Source organism: Heterodontus francisci, chromosome 5, assembly GCF_036365525.1.
Source record: "Heterodontus francisci isolate sHetFra1 chromosome 5, sHetFra1.hap1, whole genome shotgun sequence".
In the NCBI taxonomy this organism is placed as follows: Eukaryota; Metazoa; Chordata; class Chondrichthyes; order Heterodontiformes; family Heterodontidae; genus Heterodontus; species Heterodontus francisci.
The window spans coordinates 10,681,694-10,701,507 of NC_090375.1; the positions used below are offsets into that span (position 1 = coordinate 10,681,694).

The window sequence follows — 19,814 nt, forward strand, 5'->3', positions numbered from 1 at the left end:
TCCCTATTTTTAATCGCTCCACTACTGCCAGCTTTGCCTTCAGGCACCTGGGCCCTACGCTTCCCGCCCTAACCTCTCCATCTCTCTCTCCTCCTTTAAGACACTCCTTAAAACCTACCTCTTTGACCAAGCTTTTGGTCACCTTGTCTGCTTAGGTGGCTCGGTGGCAAATTTTGTTTGTTAAATGTGAAGTGCCTTGGGGTGTTTGACTACATTAAAGGCAAGTGCTGTTTTATTGCTAAATAAGACAAGAAAGCAATCTATAATTGTTGAAATCTTGTTTATTTAAAGGACAAACCCAGATGCTACAAGATTTACCGTACCATGTCAATTTTGGAAATCAAAGTACTTAATGTACAATATCATAAATCTGCTCGAGTTTTATCCATTCCCATAAACGGTGGTCACTTGTGATTTCACCTTAAACAAGGCGAACCTGCTGCCCATACCTCACTGATTTACACACTGCTCCTTCATACCTACACTGCCTAGAAAAAGAAGCTTTAAACTGCAACCTGCATGTCGGTATTTTACAGCAGCATAAATTGCCGCCTATACTGGATTAGTTAAGGGTCATGCACTCTGGGACATGTGGTGGTGGGTGGGGAGAGGGGCTTGCGAGAGGAGGGGAGGTAGAGGGGTCGAAGGGCAGGGGGAATCCCCCTTGCTGGTTTCCAAAGTCTCCTTTAACCCTCAAGTAGATAACCATAGAAAACAAAAAGCACTCATTGATACATGGGTTTATTTCTTAATATAAACACAGTAATTCCAGCAAAATCCAGGTTCAGACAGCAGAATAAACACTAGTAACAGTTATGAATAAGCAGGGTTTAATTGACTGGAAAGTTGATTGTACAGAATTTTTGTTAAAGAAAGTTTAAAGGCAAGAAGCTTCCCAATGGTTTCTCGAACAAATGGCTGATGTTTGCTATACATTACATCTATCACATGAATGGTAATGCTATTGGTATTATGGCAATGCCCACAAATACAGTCCATGTTTTTTGAGGGGGGGGGGGGGGGGGGTTTGGGGGAGGGGGAAAACCAGCTTTTGAACCGGTAAAAGGGATCAGTAACATAACACGTGTAACACTTTATATATACTATAAATATATAGTATACATAGAAACTCTGTATGTTGGCTTAAAGGGTCAAACAACATGAAAAGAAATCAATATTTTGACCGACGGAAGTTTTTTTTTTATATTATAATACAATGCTCTCCAAAATGTCCATCTTTGAAAACATTCGCGTGCAAAGAGTGAGGAAGCCATATACTTCTAGTTATGTAGTCTTCCCAAAGCAAGCTGTCTGGCACCATATCACATCATTAACTGCTGTGTTGTGTCATTGCATGGTTCTGTAAAAGAGAGAAAGAAAATGATATGTTGAGGTGAGACTGTTGAACTTCACACCCATTGAACACACACTTATTTTGGCAATGACTGGTTGTTTAGCAGCGATCGCACTGCACCTGCTTGAGGGGAAATCAATTGTTACCTATATTTCTTTGTGCCATATTATGTGGCTGCAGAGTCTTACACTTTTTTCAAAAACATTTCTCCTCTCCTCAAGTGGCTTGGCTTTCACTGGGAACAGGTCTACAGCTGTAAGTCCCACCAGTGGAGCAAGTTTCTCTCTATCTACCATAAATGTTATTGGATCATTAACCACAGATTTATTAAATACACTCATCTACATTTGACTTCAGCTTTTCGGGACATTCCTCCAGAAAATGCAGGCCCATTCTGCTCAATCTCTCCTCATAGAACAGCCCCTCTCATCCCAGGAATCAGCCTAGTGAAACCTTATCGCACCCTTTCTAAGGCTTGTGCAACCTTTGTTCGGTAAGGAGACCAAAACTGTACACAGTACTCCATGTGTGGTCTCACCAAAGCCCTGTATAACTGCACTCCAGTGCAGTACTGAGTGGGTGCAGCACTGTCGGAGTTGCTATATTTCGGATGAGGCATTAAACTGAGGCTCTGTTTGCCCCCCTCAGGTGGTCATAACAGATCCCTTGGCCACTATTCTGAAGAGCAGGGGTGTTTTCCCCGGTGTCCTGGCCGATATTTCTGCCTCATTCAACATCAATAAAGCAGATTATCTGGTCATTATCACATTGTTGTTTGTGGGAGCTTGCTGTGCATCAATTGGCTGCCGCATTTCCTGCAACAGTGACTACACTTCAAATGTACTTGATTGGCTATAAAGTGCTTTGGGACGTCCAGTAGATGTGAAAGGTGCTATAAATGCAAGTATTTCTTTCTTTATATTGTGACAGCTGAATATCAATACAATATATAACCTTTTCTTTACAGCATTTAAACTTGCTGACTCCACATATCTGGCTGAATGGCCAGCATGCATTAATCAGTCAGTGACTTCATTACTTAACTAAGTAAAATATGTCAAAACATAAGCATAGATGGTTAAATTTTTTAAAAATTCATTCATGGGATGTGGGTGTCGCTGGCTATGGCAGCATTTATTGCCCATCCTTAATTGCCCTTAAGAAGCCTTCTTGAACCACTGCAGTCCATTGGAGGGGAACTTACAGGTGGTGGTGTTTCCCATGCATCTGCTGTCCTTGTCCTTCTAGTTGGTAGAGGTTGTGGTTTTGGAAGGTGCTGTCTAAGGAGCCTTGGTGCATTGCTGCAGTGCATCTTGTAGATGGTACACACTGCTGCCACTGTGTGTCGGTGGTGGAGGGAGTGAATGTTTGCGGATGGGGTGCCAATCAAGCGGGCTGCTTTGTTCTGGATGGTGTCGAGCTTCTTGAGTGTTGTTGGAGCTGCACCCATCCAGGCAAGTGGAGAGTATTCCATCACACTCCTGACCTTCTGCCTTGGAGATGGTGGACAGGCTTTCGGGAGTCAGGAGGTGAATGACTCGCCACAGGATTCCTAGCCTCTGACCTGCTCTTGTAGCCAGAGTATTTATATGGCTACTCCAGTTCAGTTTCTGGTCAATGGAAACCCCACGGCGTTGATAGTGGGGGATTCAGCATCGTAATGCCATTGAATGTCAAGGGAAGATGGTTACATTCTCTCTTCTTTGAGATAGTCATTGCCTGGCACTTGTGTGGTGTGAATGTTACTTGATAAATTTAACACAATGGTTAGCAATTCACTTTAACCTCCATATTGTCTCGCCTTAATGACAAAGGTTTGAGAATGGCACGAAGCGCTGATTGTTCTCCAGCTGTTTGTCTCTATTCTCATCAGGAGATGCACTGTGACGATTCACCAAGACTTCTTCACAGCACCTCCCAAACCCACAACCTCTACCATCTCCTAAAAGTTCCCCTCCAAATCACACACCATCCTGACATGGAACTGCATCACTATTCCTTCACTGTCACTGGGTCAAAATCCTGGAACTCCCTTCCTAACAGCACTGTGGGTGAACCTACCCACATGGACTGCAGCGGTTCAAGAAGGCAGCTCACCACCACCTTCTCAAGGGCAATGAGGGATGGGCAATAAATGCTGTCCTAGCCAGCGACACTCATGTGTCAAGAATGAATGCAAAAAAACAAAGTGCTTTTCCAAAAGGTTACAGGGAACTGTTGCAGTGGAGTGTTCCAGATATGTTAGTTTGACATTAACTGGTTTTCAGCTGGGTTTGGTCGGATGTTATTGTGGACACAAGTGACTGAGGCACCAGTGTATCCAAGCAAGCAGCATTTCTGTAAAGTTACCAGACTCCCACTGGTGTACTGTCGGGAAGAACCTGCAAGAAGCAGGGTTGCTGCGAGCTGCTCGATATCAGTGTGCTGGGAACCACAAACTCTGGGAGCCCACTGGACCCAAGTAACAAAACAGCTCGAGTTTCAGGCAAGGAAGGAAGGGAACATTCAACTCATTATCGCGTGAGAATTAGTTCCCTCCCGACAGGCTTTTTTCCCTCTCCTGCATTTCTAAAGAACAATGACTCCTGCTGGGAGTAAAAGGAACAGAAGAACTTACATTTCTATAGCGCCTTTCACGACCTCAGGACACCTCAAAGTGCATTACAGCCAATGAAGTACTTTTTGTTTAATGTAGGAAACATGGCAGCCGAACAGTGCACTGCAAGCTCACACAAACAGCCATCTATTAATGACCTGATAATGTTTATTTTCGTGATGGTGACTGAAGGACAGAGAGAGGCAGGACGCCAGGGAGAACACCCCTGCTCTCCTTCCAAGTAGTGACCGTGGGATCCTTTACAGCCAGCTGAAAAGGCAGAAGGTTTAATGTCTCATCTGAAAGACGGCACCTCCGAGAGTGCAGCACTCCCTCAGTACTGGCATTGGGAGTGTTAGCTTCGATTTTGTGCTCAGATTCCTGTCATCTCCTCCAGCCCCACAACCCTCTGAGATCTCTGCGCTCCTCCAATTCTGGCCTCTTGAGCATTCCTGATTTTAATCACTCCACCATTGGTGGCCGTGCCTTGAGTTGCCAAGGCTCTGAGCTCTGGAATTCCCTCCCCATCTCATTACCTCTCTCTCTCCTCCTTTAAGACGCTCCTCAAAACCTAGCTCTTTGACCAAGCTTTTCCTCATTTCTCCTAATATCTCCTATGTGGCTCAGTGTCAAATTTGTTTAATAACACTCCTGTGAAGTGCCTTGGGAGGTTCTAATATGCTGAAGGTTCTATGTAAATACAAATTTTGCTGTTGTAATGTAGGAAATGCAGCAGCCAATTTGCACACAGCAAGCTCCCACAAACAGCGATGAGCTAAATGATCAGTTAAGTTTTTTTTACTGCTGTTGGTTGAGGGATAAATATGGGCCAGACACCAGGGATAACTTCTTTGCTTTTCTTCAAAGTAGTGGCCACAGGATCTTTTACATCTACCTGAGAGAGCAGACGAGGCCTTGGTTTAACATCTTTTATCCAGAAGGCGGCACCTCCGACAGTGCAGCACTCCCTCAGTACTGGCACTGGACTGTTCTTTTTTCCTCTGTTATCTATTTTCCAGCCAAGTGGAAATTTTTAAAAATTCATTCCTGGGATGTGAGCGTCGCTGGCCAGGCCAGCATTTGTTGCCTATCCCTAATTGCCCTTGAGAAGGTGGTGGTGAGCTGCCTTCTTGAACTGCTGCAGTCCATGTGGGGTAGGTACACCCACAGTGCTGTTAGGAAGGGAGTTCCAGGATTTTGATCCAGCGACAGTGAAGGAACGGCGATATAGTTCCACGTCAGGGTGCTGTGTGGCTTGGAGGGGAACTTGCAGGTGGTGGTGTTCCCATGCATCTGCTGCCCTTGTCCTTCTAGGTGGTAGAGGTCACGGGTTTGAAAGGTGCTGTTGAGGGAAGATCAACTCCAATGGAAGGGACAATAGAAACCAGGGGAGAGTGGGACTAATTGGATCGCTCTTTCAAACAGCCAGCCCAGGCACAATAGACAAATGGTTGCCTTCTGTGCTGTATGATTCTACAATACTTCAATGAGGATATGACGAGTGCTGGTTTCCCAAACTCACTTAACTCTGAATGGAATGATATCCATGCTATAATGAAATAAGGGCTAATATCTATTTAATGAACAATTTCTCTGAGTTTCTCTCATTCATGCACATATTAATTATTTAGGCTGATGACACATGAGAAACTGCTCATGCAAACCAACAGTGGAATTCCAAATCAGAACCAAATTATTTGAAGCTAATACGGATTTAACATTGTTAAGAAACAGAAAGGAAAAAATTGAGGGTTAAACAGAGTCTTAACCACATTCATTACAACAGTGACTACACTTTAAAGAAATACCTCATTGGCTGTAAAGCGCATTGAGGTCATGAAAGGTGCTATATAATTACAAGTTCTTTCTTTCACATATGTCAAATTTATACCTTTGAGGGGGGTGGGGGTGGGGGGGGAGAGAAGGTTTGGATGCAGGGAGAGCATATAATCGGGTGGGATGGTGACTGGAGTGGGGGGGGGGGGGGGGTGGGGAGATGGTTTCTGCCTCCACCCAAATTAGGTCTGGTGCAGAAAGGCCTGTGAATGGATTTTGAGGCCCTTAACTGGGAAATTAAGAACCATAGAAATCATTAAAAAAATTACGGCACAGAAAGAGGCCAGTCAGCCCATCATGTTCGTGCTGGCTGAAAAAACTAGCCGCCCAATCTAATCCCACCTTCCAGCACCTGGTCCAGAGCCTTGCCGGTTACAGCACTTCAGGTGCAGGTCCAGGTACCGTTTAAATGAATTGAGGGTTTCTGCCTTCACCACCGATCCTGACAGTGAATTCCAGACACCCACCAACCTCCGAGTGAAAAAGCTATTCCTCATGTCCCCTCTAATCCTTCTACCAATCACCTTAAATCTGTGCACCCTGGTAATTGACCTCTCCGCTAGGGGAAACAGGTCCTTCCTGTCTACACTACCTAGACCCCTCATAATTTTGTACACCTCTATTAAGTCACCCCTCAGCCTCTTCTGTTCTAAGGAAAACAACCCTAACCTATCCAATCTTTCCTCATAGCTGCAATTTTCGAGCCCTGGCAACATTCTTGTAAATCTCCTCTGTACTCTCTCCAGAGTAATTATGTCCTTTCTGTAATGTTGAGACCAGAACTGTACGCAACACTCCAACTGTGGCCTAACCAGCATTTTATACAGTCCCAGCATTACATCCCTGCTTTTGTATTATATACCTCATCCAATAAAGGAAAGCATTCCATATGCCTTCTTCACCACTCTATCTATCTGTCCTACCACCTTCAGGGACCTGTGGACATACACTCCAAGGTCTCTCACTTCTTCTAACCCTCTCAATATCCTCCCGTTTATTGTGTATTCCCTCGCTTTAATTGCCCTCCCCAAATGCATTACCTCACACTTCTCTGGATTGAATTCCATTTGCCACTTTTCCGCCCACTCAACCAAACCATTGACATCATTCTGGAGTCTATGGCTATCCTCTTCACTATCAACTACATGGTCAATTTTTGTGTCATCAGCAAATTTCCCAATCATGCCTCCCACAGTTAAGTCCAAATCATTAATATATACCACAAGCAGCAAGGGACCCTACATTGAGCCCTGTGGAACGCCACTGGAAACCGCTTTCCATTCACAAAAACATCCGTCAACTACTACCCTTTGTTTCCTGTCACTGAGCCAATTCTGGATCCAACCTGCCACATTTCCCCATGTCCCATGGGCTTTCATTTTACTGACCAGTCTACCGTGTAGGACCTTGTCAGTTGCCTTATTAAAATCCATGTAGACCACATCCACTGCACTATCCTCATCAATCCTTCTTGTTACTTCCTCAAAAACTCAATTAAGTTAGTAAGACATGACCTTCCCTTAACAAATCCATGCTGACTATCCCTGATTAATCTGTGCCTTTCTAAGTGGCAGTTTATTCTGTCCCTCAGAATTGATTCTAACAATCTCCCCACCACTGAGGACAGACTGACCGGCCTATAATTATTTGGCCTATCCCTCGCACCCTTTTTAAATAATGGTACAATGTTCGCAGACCATTGTACCAATCGTCTAGTATCTCTCCCGAAAATGATTCTCAGCGCATCTGTTATTTCCTCCCTGGCTTCCTTTAACAACCTGGGATGCAATCCAACCAGCCAGGAGATTTATCCACTTTCAAGAATGTCAAACCCTCTAGTACTTCCTCTCTCATTATGCTTATCATATCTAATATTTCACACTCCCCCTCTTTAACTACAATGTCTACATCAACCATCTCCTTTGTGAAGACAGAGACAAAAAACTCATTAAGAACCCTGCCCACATCTTCTGCATCCACGCATAAGTTCCCTTGTACATCTATGATAGGTCCTACCCTCTCCTTAGTTTTCCTCTTGCTCTTAATGTACTGATAAAACATCTTTGGGTTTTCCTTGATTTTACCTGCCAATAATTTTTCATGTCCTCTCTTTGCTTTTCTAATTTCCTATTTTACTTCACCCCTGCACTTTCTATACTCCTCTAGGCTTTCTAAAGTATTAAGAAATTTGTGATTGTCATAAGCTTTCTTTTTCTGCTTTATCTTACCCTGTAAGCTTCTAGATAACCAGGGGGTTCTAGATTTGGCAGTATCACCCTTTATCTTTGTGGGGACATGTCTACACTGTGCCTGTAGTATCTCGCTTTTGAATACCTCCCACTGGTTTGCCATTGATTTTCCTTCAAGTAGCTGTATCCAGTCCACTTTCACCAGGTCACCTCTCAGTTTCTTAAAATTCACCTTCCCCCAATTTAGAACTTTTACTCCTGTTTTATCTTTGTCCTTTTCCATGATTATGCTAAAACTAACTGTTTGTATCCCAGTTGATGTTGGAGTAGTTGAAATCCCCAACTATTATTGCCCTATAGTTTTTGCACTCAGAAATTTGCCTACATATTTGTTCTTCTATCTCCCTTTCACTATTTGGGGGTCTATAGTACACTCCTAGTAGTGTGGCTGTCCCTTTTTTATTTCTCAGCTCCACACATATGGCCTCATTTGATGACTCATTTAGCATATCATCCCTCCTCAAAGCTGTTATTGATTCCTTACCTCTCTATCCCGCCTGAAACTCTATATCCTCTCTATGTTGAGCTGCCAATCTTGCCCCTCCTTAAGCCAAGTTTCCGTTATAGCGATGAAATTATGTTGCCATGTGTCTATCTGTGCTCTCAGATGCCCAATGCATCAAATGCCTAATTCAGGGCCTCATTCCGCCACCGCGTGTTGCCCGTGCGGATTGCTTGCTGACTCCAGGGGTGGGGGGGGGGGGGGGGGGGGGGCGCGGTGGGGTGAGGAGGGGATGGTCCCTTGTTAAAAGGCACTTAGTTCCTGAACTAAGGGACCTGGCTTCAGGAAGTGGGGAGGGCCCGCTGAGAGACACTTCCTGCTGCCAACCCCCCTACACCCTCCTCCTCTGCGACTCCCACACTGCAAAACCCCTCCTGGGTGGCCTGGGTCCAGGGCCTCAGGTGGGTCCAGTACCACAGCAGCCACCGCCTCTGGCGCCAGGGCCCTTAATCCCAGGGAAGGCACGCTGCTTAGCTGCATAGTTGGCACACAATGCAGCTGGCCGTCCCCAAAGGAGGCGACGCGGGGCTCTCGCCAGTGCTTTTGCTGGTGGTCGAGACTCCGTCACCCACATAAAATCCCAACCATTGTGTCTACCAACTACCATATTACATTTACTGTATTCCTTAACTAAAAGTTCATTATACCAAAACAATCTCAAAAGCTTTGCTATTTTTGGAACTTGCTTTTAATGGTCAGAAAGACTGTGTGTATTACATAGTACTTACAGCATAGATACAGGCCATCTGGTCCAACTGGTCTATGCCAGTGTTTATGTTCCACAAGAGCCTTCTCCCACCCTACTTCATCTCACACTATCAACATATCCTATTCCTTTCTCCCTCATGTATTTATCCAACTTCCCCTTGAATACATCCATACGATTCACCTCAGCAATTCCATTCCAGGTTAGGTCACATCTGGAGGACTGCATTCAGTTCTGGGCACCGTACCTGAGAAAGGACGTATTGTCCTTGGAAGGAGCACAGCACAGATTCACCAGAATGTTACAGGGCTCCCAGGGTTAGATTATGAGGAGAGATTACAAAAACTCGGATTGTATTCCCTGGATAACAACAACCACCTATATTTCCATAGCACCTTTAACCCAATAAAACATCCCAAGGTGCTTCACAGGAGCCACATAAGGAGATATTAGGTCAGATGACCAAAAGCTTGGTCAAAGAGGTAGGTTATCAGGAGTGTCTTAAAGAAGGAAAGCGAGGTGGAGAGGTTTAGGGAGGGAATTCCAGATGCACAAGTGGCCAGAATTAGAGAAGTGCAGATTTCTCAGAGGGACTGGAGGAGATTACAGAGATAGGGAGGGGCGAGGCCATGGAGGGATTTAAAAACAAGGATGAGAATTTTAAAATCAAGGCGTTGCTTGACTGGGAACCAATGTAGGTCAGTGAGCACAGGGGTGATAGGGGAACGAGACTTGATGCGAGTTAAATCATGGGCAGCAGAGGTTTGAAAGACCTCAAGTTTAGGTAGAGCAGAATGTGGAAGACCATCCAGGAGTGCTCTGGAATAGTTACATCTTGAGGTAACAAATACAGAAGGTTATGAGGTGATTTGATTGAGATTTTTAGGATTTTGAAAGGAACTTGTAGAGTAGATGAAGAGAAACTTCTTTCCGCTACTGGAGTAGTTTGGAGAAGGAGACAGAACCTCAAATCAAAACCAGGCCATTCAGGAGGGCAGTTACGAAATTCTTCTTCAAGCAAACAGTGGGAGAAGTGGCGAGGTGGTGGCGTAATGGTATTATCACTGGACTAGTAACCCGGAGACCCAGGGTATTCCACTGGGCACATGGGTTTGAACCCCACCACGGCAGAAGGTGGAATTTGAATTCAATTAATAAAAATAAATCTGGAACTAAAAAGCTAATCTAATGATGACCATGAAACCATTGTCGATTGTTGTAAAAACCCATCTGGTTCACTAATGTCCTTTAGGGAAGGAAATCTTCTATCCCAAACAAAGCTGTCGATGCTGGGGCTCTGTTACTAATTTTAAACCCAAAGTGGATAATATTTTGTTAAGACAAACGTATGAAAGGATATGGAGCCAAGGAGGATCGATGGAGTTAGGATACAGAACGGCCATGATCTTAGTGAATGGTCAAAGATGCCCAAGGGACCTCCTCCTGTTCCTATACGCTATGCGACAGCAATTTTCTCATTCTCACCATCTCTGCTTCCCGAAAGGCCATCGCTCAATAATGCACCATAGAACCATACAGCAGAGGAGGCTATTCAGCCCACTGTGTCTGTCTGCTCTCTTTCGAAGAGCAACCCAGTTAGTCCCACTCTTTTCCCATAACCCCGCAATCTTTTTCCCCTTCAGGAATTTGCCAATTCCCTTCTGAAACTGAATTTATTTCCACCATCCTATCATGCAGTGCATTCCAAATCCTAACCAGGTCTTGCGTAAAAAAATGTTTTTCCTCATGTCACTTGCGCCTCTTTTGCTAATCACCGTAAAGCTTTTATTTTAAGAGTGATGTTGCCTGTAAATAATTATCTTATTTAAATCTAATCGCCAAATGGCAGTCAGTCAGGGGTGCACTACGCTGGCACCTTGCTAGAAAACTGGACGTTTGTCCGAAGAATCGCTGCCTTTCCGAGAGCTGTGCTGAGTCCGTTGAGAGATTTGCTACTTACTGTCTTGAGGACTAGGAGAATTAATGTTGCCTGGGATAGTCAGCATCACTTTAATGCACTCCTGAGCCTCAGATTAGTCAATGGCAAAATCCAGTTCACTTTTGTTACGCACAAACAACTTTACTCTTTGAAAAAAAATTCTTCCATTTTCTATGATTTCTATGTCTCTTCATTGACTAGCACAGACACAATGGGCCAAATGGCCTCCTTTTGTGTTGTAAATTTTCAATAATTTCTCAGGTTTTCCCAATGGCTGTACAGATTTAGGCAGCAAGTGGCTAACCATAAACAGAGAAGATCGCAAGATTAATTCCCCATTCTGTGCTGAACTCGTTGGTCTTAGCTAGGGCAGAGTTACGAATGATATAAGATGGTCGAGTCTGGAAGTAACAAAGGTATGGATGAGGGTTTCAGCAGCAGATGAGCTGAGGCAGTGGCAGAGATGGGCAATGTTATGGAGGTGGATGTAGCCAGTCTTGGTGAAGTAGAGGATATGAGGTCAGAATAGGGTCAAATAGGATGTCAAGATTGCAAACAGCCTGGTTCAGCCTCAGACAGTGACGAGTGAGAGGGATGGAGTCAATGACTAGGAAACCGATTTTGTGTCATGGGCTGAAAACAGTGGCTTCAGTCTTCCCAATATTGATTTGAAGGAAATTTATGCTCACCCAGTACTGGATATCAGACAAGCAGTCTGATAATTTAGAGACAGTGGAGTTGTTGAGAGGAGTGGTGGTGAGGTAGAGCTTGGTGTCATCAGGGTACATGTGAAAACGGACGCTGTGTTTTCGGATGATGTCTCCAATGGGCAGCATGTAGATGGGAAATAGGAGGGCACCAAGGATAGATCCCTGGGGGGATATCAGAGGTAATGGTGCAGGAGGGGGAGGAGAAGCCATTGCAAGTGATTCTCTGGCTATGACTGCATAGATAGGAAGGAACCAGGAGAGGTCAGTCCCACCCAGCTGGGCCACAGAGCAATGGCTGCACAGTGGGAGTACTAGGTGACTTCCTCCCGCTGTGGCCTAAGCCAGTTGCATCAGTTGAAAGGAGTACTACCTTTAACTGTCGTGATTCTAAGCCAATTATGTAAGAAATTCAAACAGCTCGATGTCATTTTAATCACAACTGCCCTGATTAGACCATAGCAGATTTCTAAATGGAGGCCACTGTTAAATGGGAGTAATATATTTCGTGGAAGCAGATGGACGATTAATGACCTATGTCACTGGTGCGTATAACTTCACTGAAGTGTCACCACCATTGGCCACACTCAGCACTATTACAGTCTGGCTAATATCATCACACTACTGTGAATCGAAATGGCGGACATCTTTATATCAGCTCAATAACCACAGAACGAAAATTTAAAATAAATATTGCGTGCTTGCAACTATAAGCTGCCTTTCTACGCCACATGAGAAACAACCCCAAATCGCTCGTGTGCTGCAATTCTGACAGTTTGACCGGCTTATAAGATTGTTTTTTTTTCTCCAGTTTCCTTCACCATATCGCAATACAGTTAGATATTATTGCCTGGCATTAAACATTAACCTTTTAAAGCTCACTGCAGTTTCTGTGGCAGGCAAGATAGTCTTTTGACTTGCCTGGATATTTGAGTTCCATTAAAGGGTATGAGAGAGAGAGAGTGTGTGTGTGTGTGTGTGTGTGTGTGTGTGTGTGTGTGTGTGTGTGTGTGTGTGTGTGTGTGTGTGTGTGTGTGTGTGTGTGTGTGTGTGTGTGTGTGTGTAGGAATGTGAGAGTGTGGGTGTGAGTATCTCTGTAGGTGTCTTTATGTGTGGGGGGGTTGTGCGTGTGTGTGGGGCATATGTGGGAGGGGTGTGCGTGCAGTGCTTTTAAAAACGGACTTAGGAAATACCTGCATGTTCTGCATGTTATCTTTAGGTCAGAAGAAAAAAGCTTCTTTAAATGTGTCTGTATGATCCCCTTAAGGCAAAGGGAGAGATCCCAGTAGTGGGCAGTGGAAGGACAGAAGCTGCAGCCTTATTAATGAATGCGGACTATTATGAGACTGCCTGACTCCTGCAAATGCTCCCAGAAGTATATACTGTACGTGACTAAAAATGCCAGAATATCGACACAAAGCAAGCCACGCACCCCAAAGGAGAATTACTCTTTGGATATAATGTAGGCTCGTAACAGCTATTAGAGTACTAAATAAAATCCTTCAGGGATCAAACTGACATATACAGTATTCTGCTTTTCTCCAAACATTAGGAGAATTTCCTTCTAAAGGCATTCTCAAGGACAGCGTTCAAAAGACTTAAACTAGCAGTCGACATGAGTGAGTCTAGCAGCAACCTTTTATACAGTGCTGATAGTCTCTCCTTTCCAATCAATACAACTGGTTCTACTGCAGGATTCATAACACAGGCTTATTTTGAGGATTCAATACACTGAAGCAATTCAATTATGATAATTAGCATTTGCATGATGACGGTACAAGAAAAAAAACATAAACGGATGAAAGGAAGCAGGTGAGAAAATGGTACAAAATAAAGCCGGACACAAAGGTTGCAAACCAGCAATACAAGGCTAAAGGCAAGTAAACAATACAATCCGTTGCAGGGTTTTAGCTGTCATTAGTCAAATTGCCAAACACTGCATCTCAGCTTCCTTGGGCTAAAGGCTATTGTCATTGGGGAATTTCTGCCTCACACACGAAGTAAACAGACATCAGTGGTACAGTCAGAGACGTATATATCCATTACCCTTCTCTGCAAGAAAGCAAAACTTTTCACCCCTTATTTCCCAACCCCCCACAAAGACAGGTTTTGTTGCGGAGACTTCCATTTACATTGCTTCTCCCTCCCCCAATACCTCCTGCCCACCTCAACCCATCCCTGGCTGCTGTTTCCTCTCAGGAATTTCTAGCTTGCAAGTCATAAGTACCTAATAACAATAACAACCTGCATTTATATAGCACCTTTTAAATGTCCGAAGGTGCTTCACAGGAGCAATAATCAAACCAAATTTGACACCGAGCCACATAAGGAGGTATTGGGATGGGCAAACAAAAGTTTGGCTGAGGTAGGTTTTAAGCAGCATCTTAACGGAGGAGAGAGAGGTAGAGAGGCGGAGAGGTTTAGGGAGGGAAGGCCAGATTTTAAAGGTCTTGACAACAATGAAACCAAAAGCAAAAAGAAAAATACTGCTAATGGCTAGAAATTTGAAGTAGCTGAAGCAGAAAATTGCTATAAATACTCAGCAGGTCAGGCAGTATCGGTGGAGAGGGAAATATGTTAATGTTTTAGAACTGGAAGAAGTTGAAATGTTACATGTTATAATTAAGTACAGTGGCAGGGAAGGGGCGGGGGGGTGTGGGTGTGGAGGTGGGGAAGAAAGAAAGACTTTCATTTCTGTAGCGCCTTTCATGACCTCAGAACATCCGAAAGCGCTTTCCAGCCAATGAAGTAGTTTTTTGAAGTGTAGTCACTGTTGTAATGTAGGAAACGCAGCATACAGCACATACAGCAATGTGATAATGACCAGATCATCTGTTTTTTTAGTGATGTTGGTTGAGGAATAAATATTGGCCAGCGCACTGGGAAGAACTCCTCTACTCTTCTTCGTAATAATGCCATGGGATCTATTATGTCCACCTGAGAGAGCAGACGAGGCCTCGGTTTAATATCTCATCCAAAAGATGGCACTAGTGTTTAAATGGGGTAAAGGGACAGAGGAATTTTGGGGTACAGATACACAAATCACTAAAAGTAGCAGCGCAGGTTTTATAGAGGGATAGAATTGAAAAGCAGGGAAGTTTTGTTAAACTTATATCGAACATTGGCTAGACCATACTTAGAGGACAGTGCATAGTTCTGATAGCCATGTTACAAAAAGGATATAGAGGCACTGGAGAAGGTGTAAAGAAGATGTCCAGAATGATACCAGAACCAAAAGGTTATAACTACCATGATTTAGCAGGCTGGGGCTATTTGCTCGATAAGACCTGATAGAGGCCTTAAAGATTATGATAGGGTAGATGTTTGCACTTGTGGGTGAGACCAAACTAGGGGCTATCAATATAAGATAGTCATTAGTAAATCCAGTAAGGAATTTAGGAAAAACTCCTTTACCCAGAGAGTGGTAGGAATGTGGAACTCGCTACCACAGGGAGTGGTTGAGGTGAATGGTATAGATACATTTGAGAGGAAGCGAGATAAACACGAGGGAGAAAGGAATAGAGGGATATGCTGGAAGGGTGACATGAGGTAGAGTGGGAGGAGGCTCGTGTGGAGCATCAAGTCCAGCATGCACCAGTTGGGCCGAATGGCCTGTTTCTGTGCTGTAAATACTTTGTAATTCTTCGTAATAGATGCGACCTGAACTGCTGAGTGCTTTCCAGCATCTTCTGTTTATACCAAATGACAATGCACCTTTTAACTTTTCGACAGGAACCAAAATCAATTTAACCGTGCTCTGGTCATAGTGTGTATGTGTGAGGAAGGAGCATAGGAACAGGAGGAGGCCCCTTGAGCTGATTCCGCCATTCGGTTAGGTTATGGCTGATCTGTATCTTAACTTTATTCACCTCAACCACTCCCTGTGGTTGTGAGTTCCACATTCTCACCACTCTCTGGTAAAGAAGTTTCTCCTGAATTCCCTATTGGATTTATTAGTAACTAACTTATATTGATGGCTCTGAATTTTGGTTTCCCTTACAAGTGGAAACATTTTCTCTACGTCTATCCTATCAAACTCTTTTCACCATTTTCTAGACCTCTATTAGGTCACCCCTCAGGCATGGAGTTTGGTGTTCAATATTCCTGAGTAAGCCTTTGTTCTTCAATGTTGTTTGTTGCTGTATGGCATTATTCATAAATCTCTCACACATCATTGAACCTCCCATAAATCTTGAGTGGAAAAATAGGTAAGTTTTATATATGTACAAGTGGCATTTTATGCATCTTCAGGAACCTGTTAAGAGTTGAACTTGCTGGCTGAAACCTATTAAGGAATTAACTCGGTTAATACTGCTGCGATTGGGAACATATCGAGCAATAAATATATAAGTGATAGGGGCTTTCGGCCATTACCATTTTTGTGAGATGACATGCAGCGTTTGGAGATATAAATCAGAGGTGTACGGAGTTGGGGAATGGGGTGGAGAGTGGAAACCCATTCTTCTCAAAGCGTTTATACAGCTCTTTGCCTGTTTAAGAGGTCTGTGCACAGTAATGGGTGTTGTAGAACTCATTAAAGCTAATGGACCCTGTTCTTTCCCTGTTCTGTAATGTAACTTAACAGTGCACCAGGGGTTTCATGACGAGCAAATTTATGTAGTTTAATAGTCTTAACTGACATTAATCAACTAATTGTATTGTGATGTTTCTGCAGTGATGAGTTGTAAAGGTGCTGATGTCTGTATTGTTGTGATCACAGAAACTCCAAACAACTGACATCTCAGAAATGCCACTGAATGGATGAATTGAATGTGCTTCACCAGAAGATTAGCTTGCAAATGAAGTGAAGAAATGATAAAGTAGTGATAAGGAAGTGATTGTGGATATTTTACAAAGGTTTTTTTAATTTTGTGTACCCCTGATTTCCTTCGTCTCACCATTGGCAGCTGTGCCTTCAGCTGCCTGGGCCCTATGATCTGGAATTTCCTTCTTAAGCCTCTGTCCCTCCTCCTTTCAGATGCTCCTTAAAACCCATCCCTCATCTGTACTCGACAGTAACCTCTCTCAACCCCCACACCACCTCTGGTTTGTCAGACTGCTTGTCCAACATTTGGGACTAGATGACCAGAAATTTCCTCCAATTAAATATTGGGAATAACGAAGCCATTGTCTTCAGTCCCCGCCAAAAACCTTGCTCCCCAGCCAGTGACTCATCTGTCTCCCTGACAACTGTCTGAGGGGGAACCAGATGGTTCGTAACCTTCGTGTCATATTGACCTCAAGTTAAACTTCCGACCACATATCCGCTCCATCACTAAGACCGGCAACTGTTTTCGAATTCTCATGCCCCCTCCCTATCTGCGTAACCTTCTCCAGCCCGACAACCCTCTAAGATCTTTACATTCCATCAATTCTGGCTTCTTGTGCATTCCTGGTTTCCATCGCTCCACCACTGGCAGCCATGCCTTCAGCTGGGTAGGCCCCAAGCTATGGAATTCCCTCCCGAAACCACCATACCTCTCTCCTGGTTGATGCGGTTGAGGATGGGGAAGCGGTAACGTCGTGGTATTGTCACTGGACTTCTTTTCTTTCTTTCTTTTGGGCCTCCTTATCTCGAGAGACAATGGATACGCGCCTGGAGGTGGTCAGTGGTTTGTGAAGCAGCGCCTGGAGTGGCTATAAAGGCCAATTCTGGAGTAACAGGCTCTTCCACAGGTGCTGCAGAGAAATTTGTTTGTTGGGGCTGTTGCACAGTTGGCTCTCCCCTTGCGCCTCTGTCTTTTTTCCTGCCAACTACTAAGTCTCTTCGATTCGCCACAATTTAGCCCTGTCTTTATGGCTGCCCGCCAGCTCTGGCGAATGCTGGCAACTGACTCCCACGACTTGTGATCAATGTCACACGATTTCATGTCGCGTTTGCAGACGTCTTTATAACGGAGACATGGACGGCCGGTGGGTCTGATACCAGTGGCGAGCTCGCTGTACAATGTGTCTTTGGGGATCCTGCCATCTTCCATGCGGCTCACATGGCCAAGCCATCTCAAGCGCCGCTGACTCAGTAGTGTGTATAAGCTGGGGATGTTGGCCGCTTCAAGGACTTCTGTGTTGGAGATATAGTCCTGCCACCTGATGCCAAGTATTCTCCGAAGGCAGCGAAGATGGAATGAATTGAGACGTCGCTCTTGGCTGGCATACGTTGTCCATGCGGTTGAGGATGGGGAAGCGGTAACGTCGTGGTATTGTCACTGGACTAGTAACCCAGAAACCCTGGGTATTGCTCTGGGGACATGGGTTCAAATCCCACCACAGCAGAAGGTGGAATTTGAATTCAATTAATAAATCTGGAATTAAAAGCTAGTCTAATGATGGCCATGAAACCATTGTTGTAAAAACCCATCACTAATGTCCTTTAGGGAAGGAAATCTGCTGTCCTTACCTGGTCTGGCCTACATGTGACTCCAGGCCCACAGCGATGTGGTTGAATCTTACATGCCCTCTGAAATGGCCTAGCAAGCCACTCAGTTGTACCTAACTGCTACAAAGTAAATAAAAAAGAATGAAACCGGACAGACCACCCGGCATCGACCTCGGCACCGGAAACTATGACGACAAAGAACAAAGAAAATTACAGCACAGGAACAGGCCCTTCGGCCCTCCAAGCCTGCGCCGATCCAGATCCTCTATCTAAACATGTCGCCTATTTTCTAAGGGTCTGTATCTCTTTGCTTCCTGCCCATTCATGTATCTGTCTAGATACATCTTAAAAGACGCTATCGTGCCCGCGTCTACCACCTCCGCTGGCAAATCCAGCCCTGTCGACCCTGCAACATCCTTCTAACTAACATCTGGGGGCTTGTGCCAAAGTTGGGAGAGCTGTCCGACAGACTAGTCAAGCAACAGCCTGACATAGTCATACTCACTGAATCATACCTGACAGACAATCTCCCAGACACTGCCATCACCATCCCCGGGTATGTCCCGTCCCACTGGCAGGACAGACCCAGCAGAGGTGGTGGTACACTGGTATACGGGAGGGAGGGAGTTGCCCTGGGAGTCCTCAACATCGACTCTGGACCTCATGACGTTTCATAGCATCAAGTCAAACGTGGGCAAGGAAACCTCCTGCTGATTACCACCTACCGCCCACCCTCAGCTGATGAGTCAGTACTCCTCCATGTTGAACAGTACTTGGAGGAAGCACTGAGGGTAGCAAGGGCACAGAATGTACTCTGGGTGGGGGACTTCAATGTCCATCACCAAGAGTGGCTCGGTAGCACCACTACTGACCGAGCTGGCCGAGTCCTAAAGGACATAGCTGCTAGACCGGGTATGCAGCAGGTGGTGAGGGAACCAACACGAGGGGAAAACATACTTGACCTCGTCCTCACCAATCTGCCTGCTGCAGATGCATCTGTCCATGACAGTATTGGTAGGCGTGACCACCGCACAGTCCACGTGGAGATGAAATCCTGCTTTCACAGTGAGGTTACCCTCCATCGTGGTGTGTGGCACTACCACCGTGCTAAATGGGATTGATTTCAAACAGATCTAGCAATGCAAAACTGGGCATTCATGAGGCGCTGTTGGCCCTCAGCAGCAGCAGAATTGTACTCAATGACAATCTGCAACCTCATGGCCCGGCATATCCCCCACTCTAACATTACCATCAAGCCAGGAGACCAACCCTGGTTCAATGAAGAGTGCAGGAGGGCATGCCAGGAGCAGCACCAGGCATACCTCAAAATGAGGTGTCAACCTGGTGAAGCTACAACACAGGACTATCTGCGTGCCAAACTGCGTAAGCAGCATGCGATAGACAGAGCTAAGCGATCCCAAAACCAACGGATCAGATCTAAGCGCTGCAGTCCTGCCACATCCAGCCGTGAATGGTGGTGGACAATTAAACAACTAACAGGAGGAGGTGGCTCCACAAATATCCCCATCCTCAATGATGGGGGAGCCCA

General features: G+C 44.9%; 1 protein-coding gene across 7 annotated transcripts in view; it reads right to left on the reverse strand.

Moving 5' to 3' along the window:
* Positions 1-302: 302 nt before the first annotated feature.
* Positions 303-19,814, reverse strand: part of LOC137369730 (zinc finger protein 521) — a 524,295-nt gene continuing 504,783 nt past the window's right edge. For all 7 annotated transcript variants that reach the window (XM_068031102.1, XM_068031105.1, XM_068031101.1 and 4 more), the window contains one exon: positions 303-1,360. In XM_068031102.1, the coding sequence (XP_067887203.1) occupies positions 1,331-1,360 (30 nt within the window). In that variant the 3' untranslated portion in view covers positions 303-1,330. The remainder of the gene's footprint in view (positions 1,361-19,814) is intronic.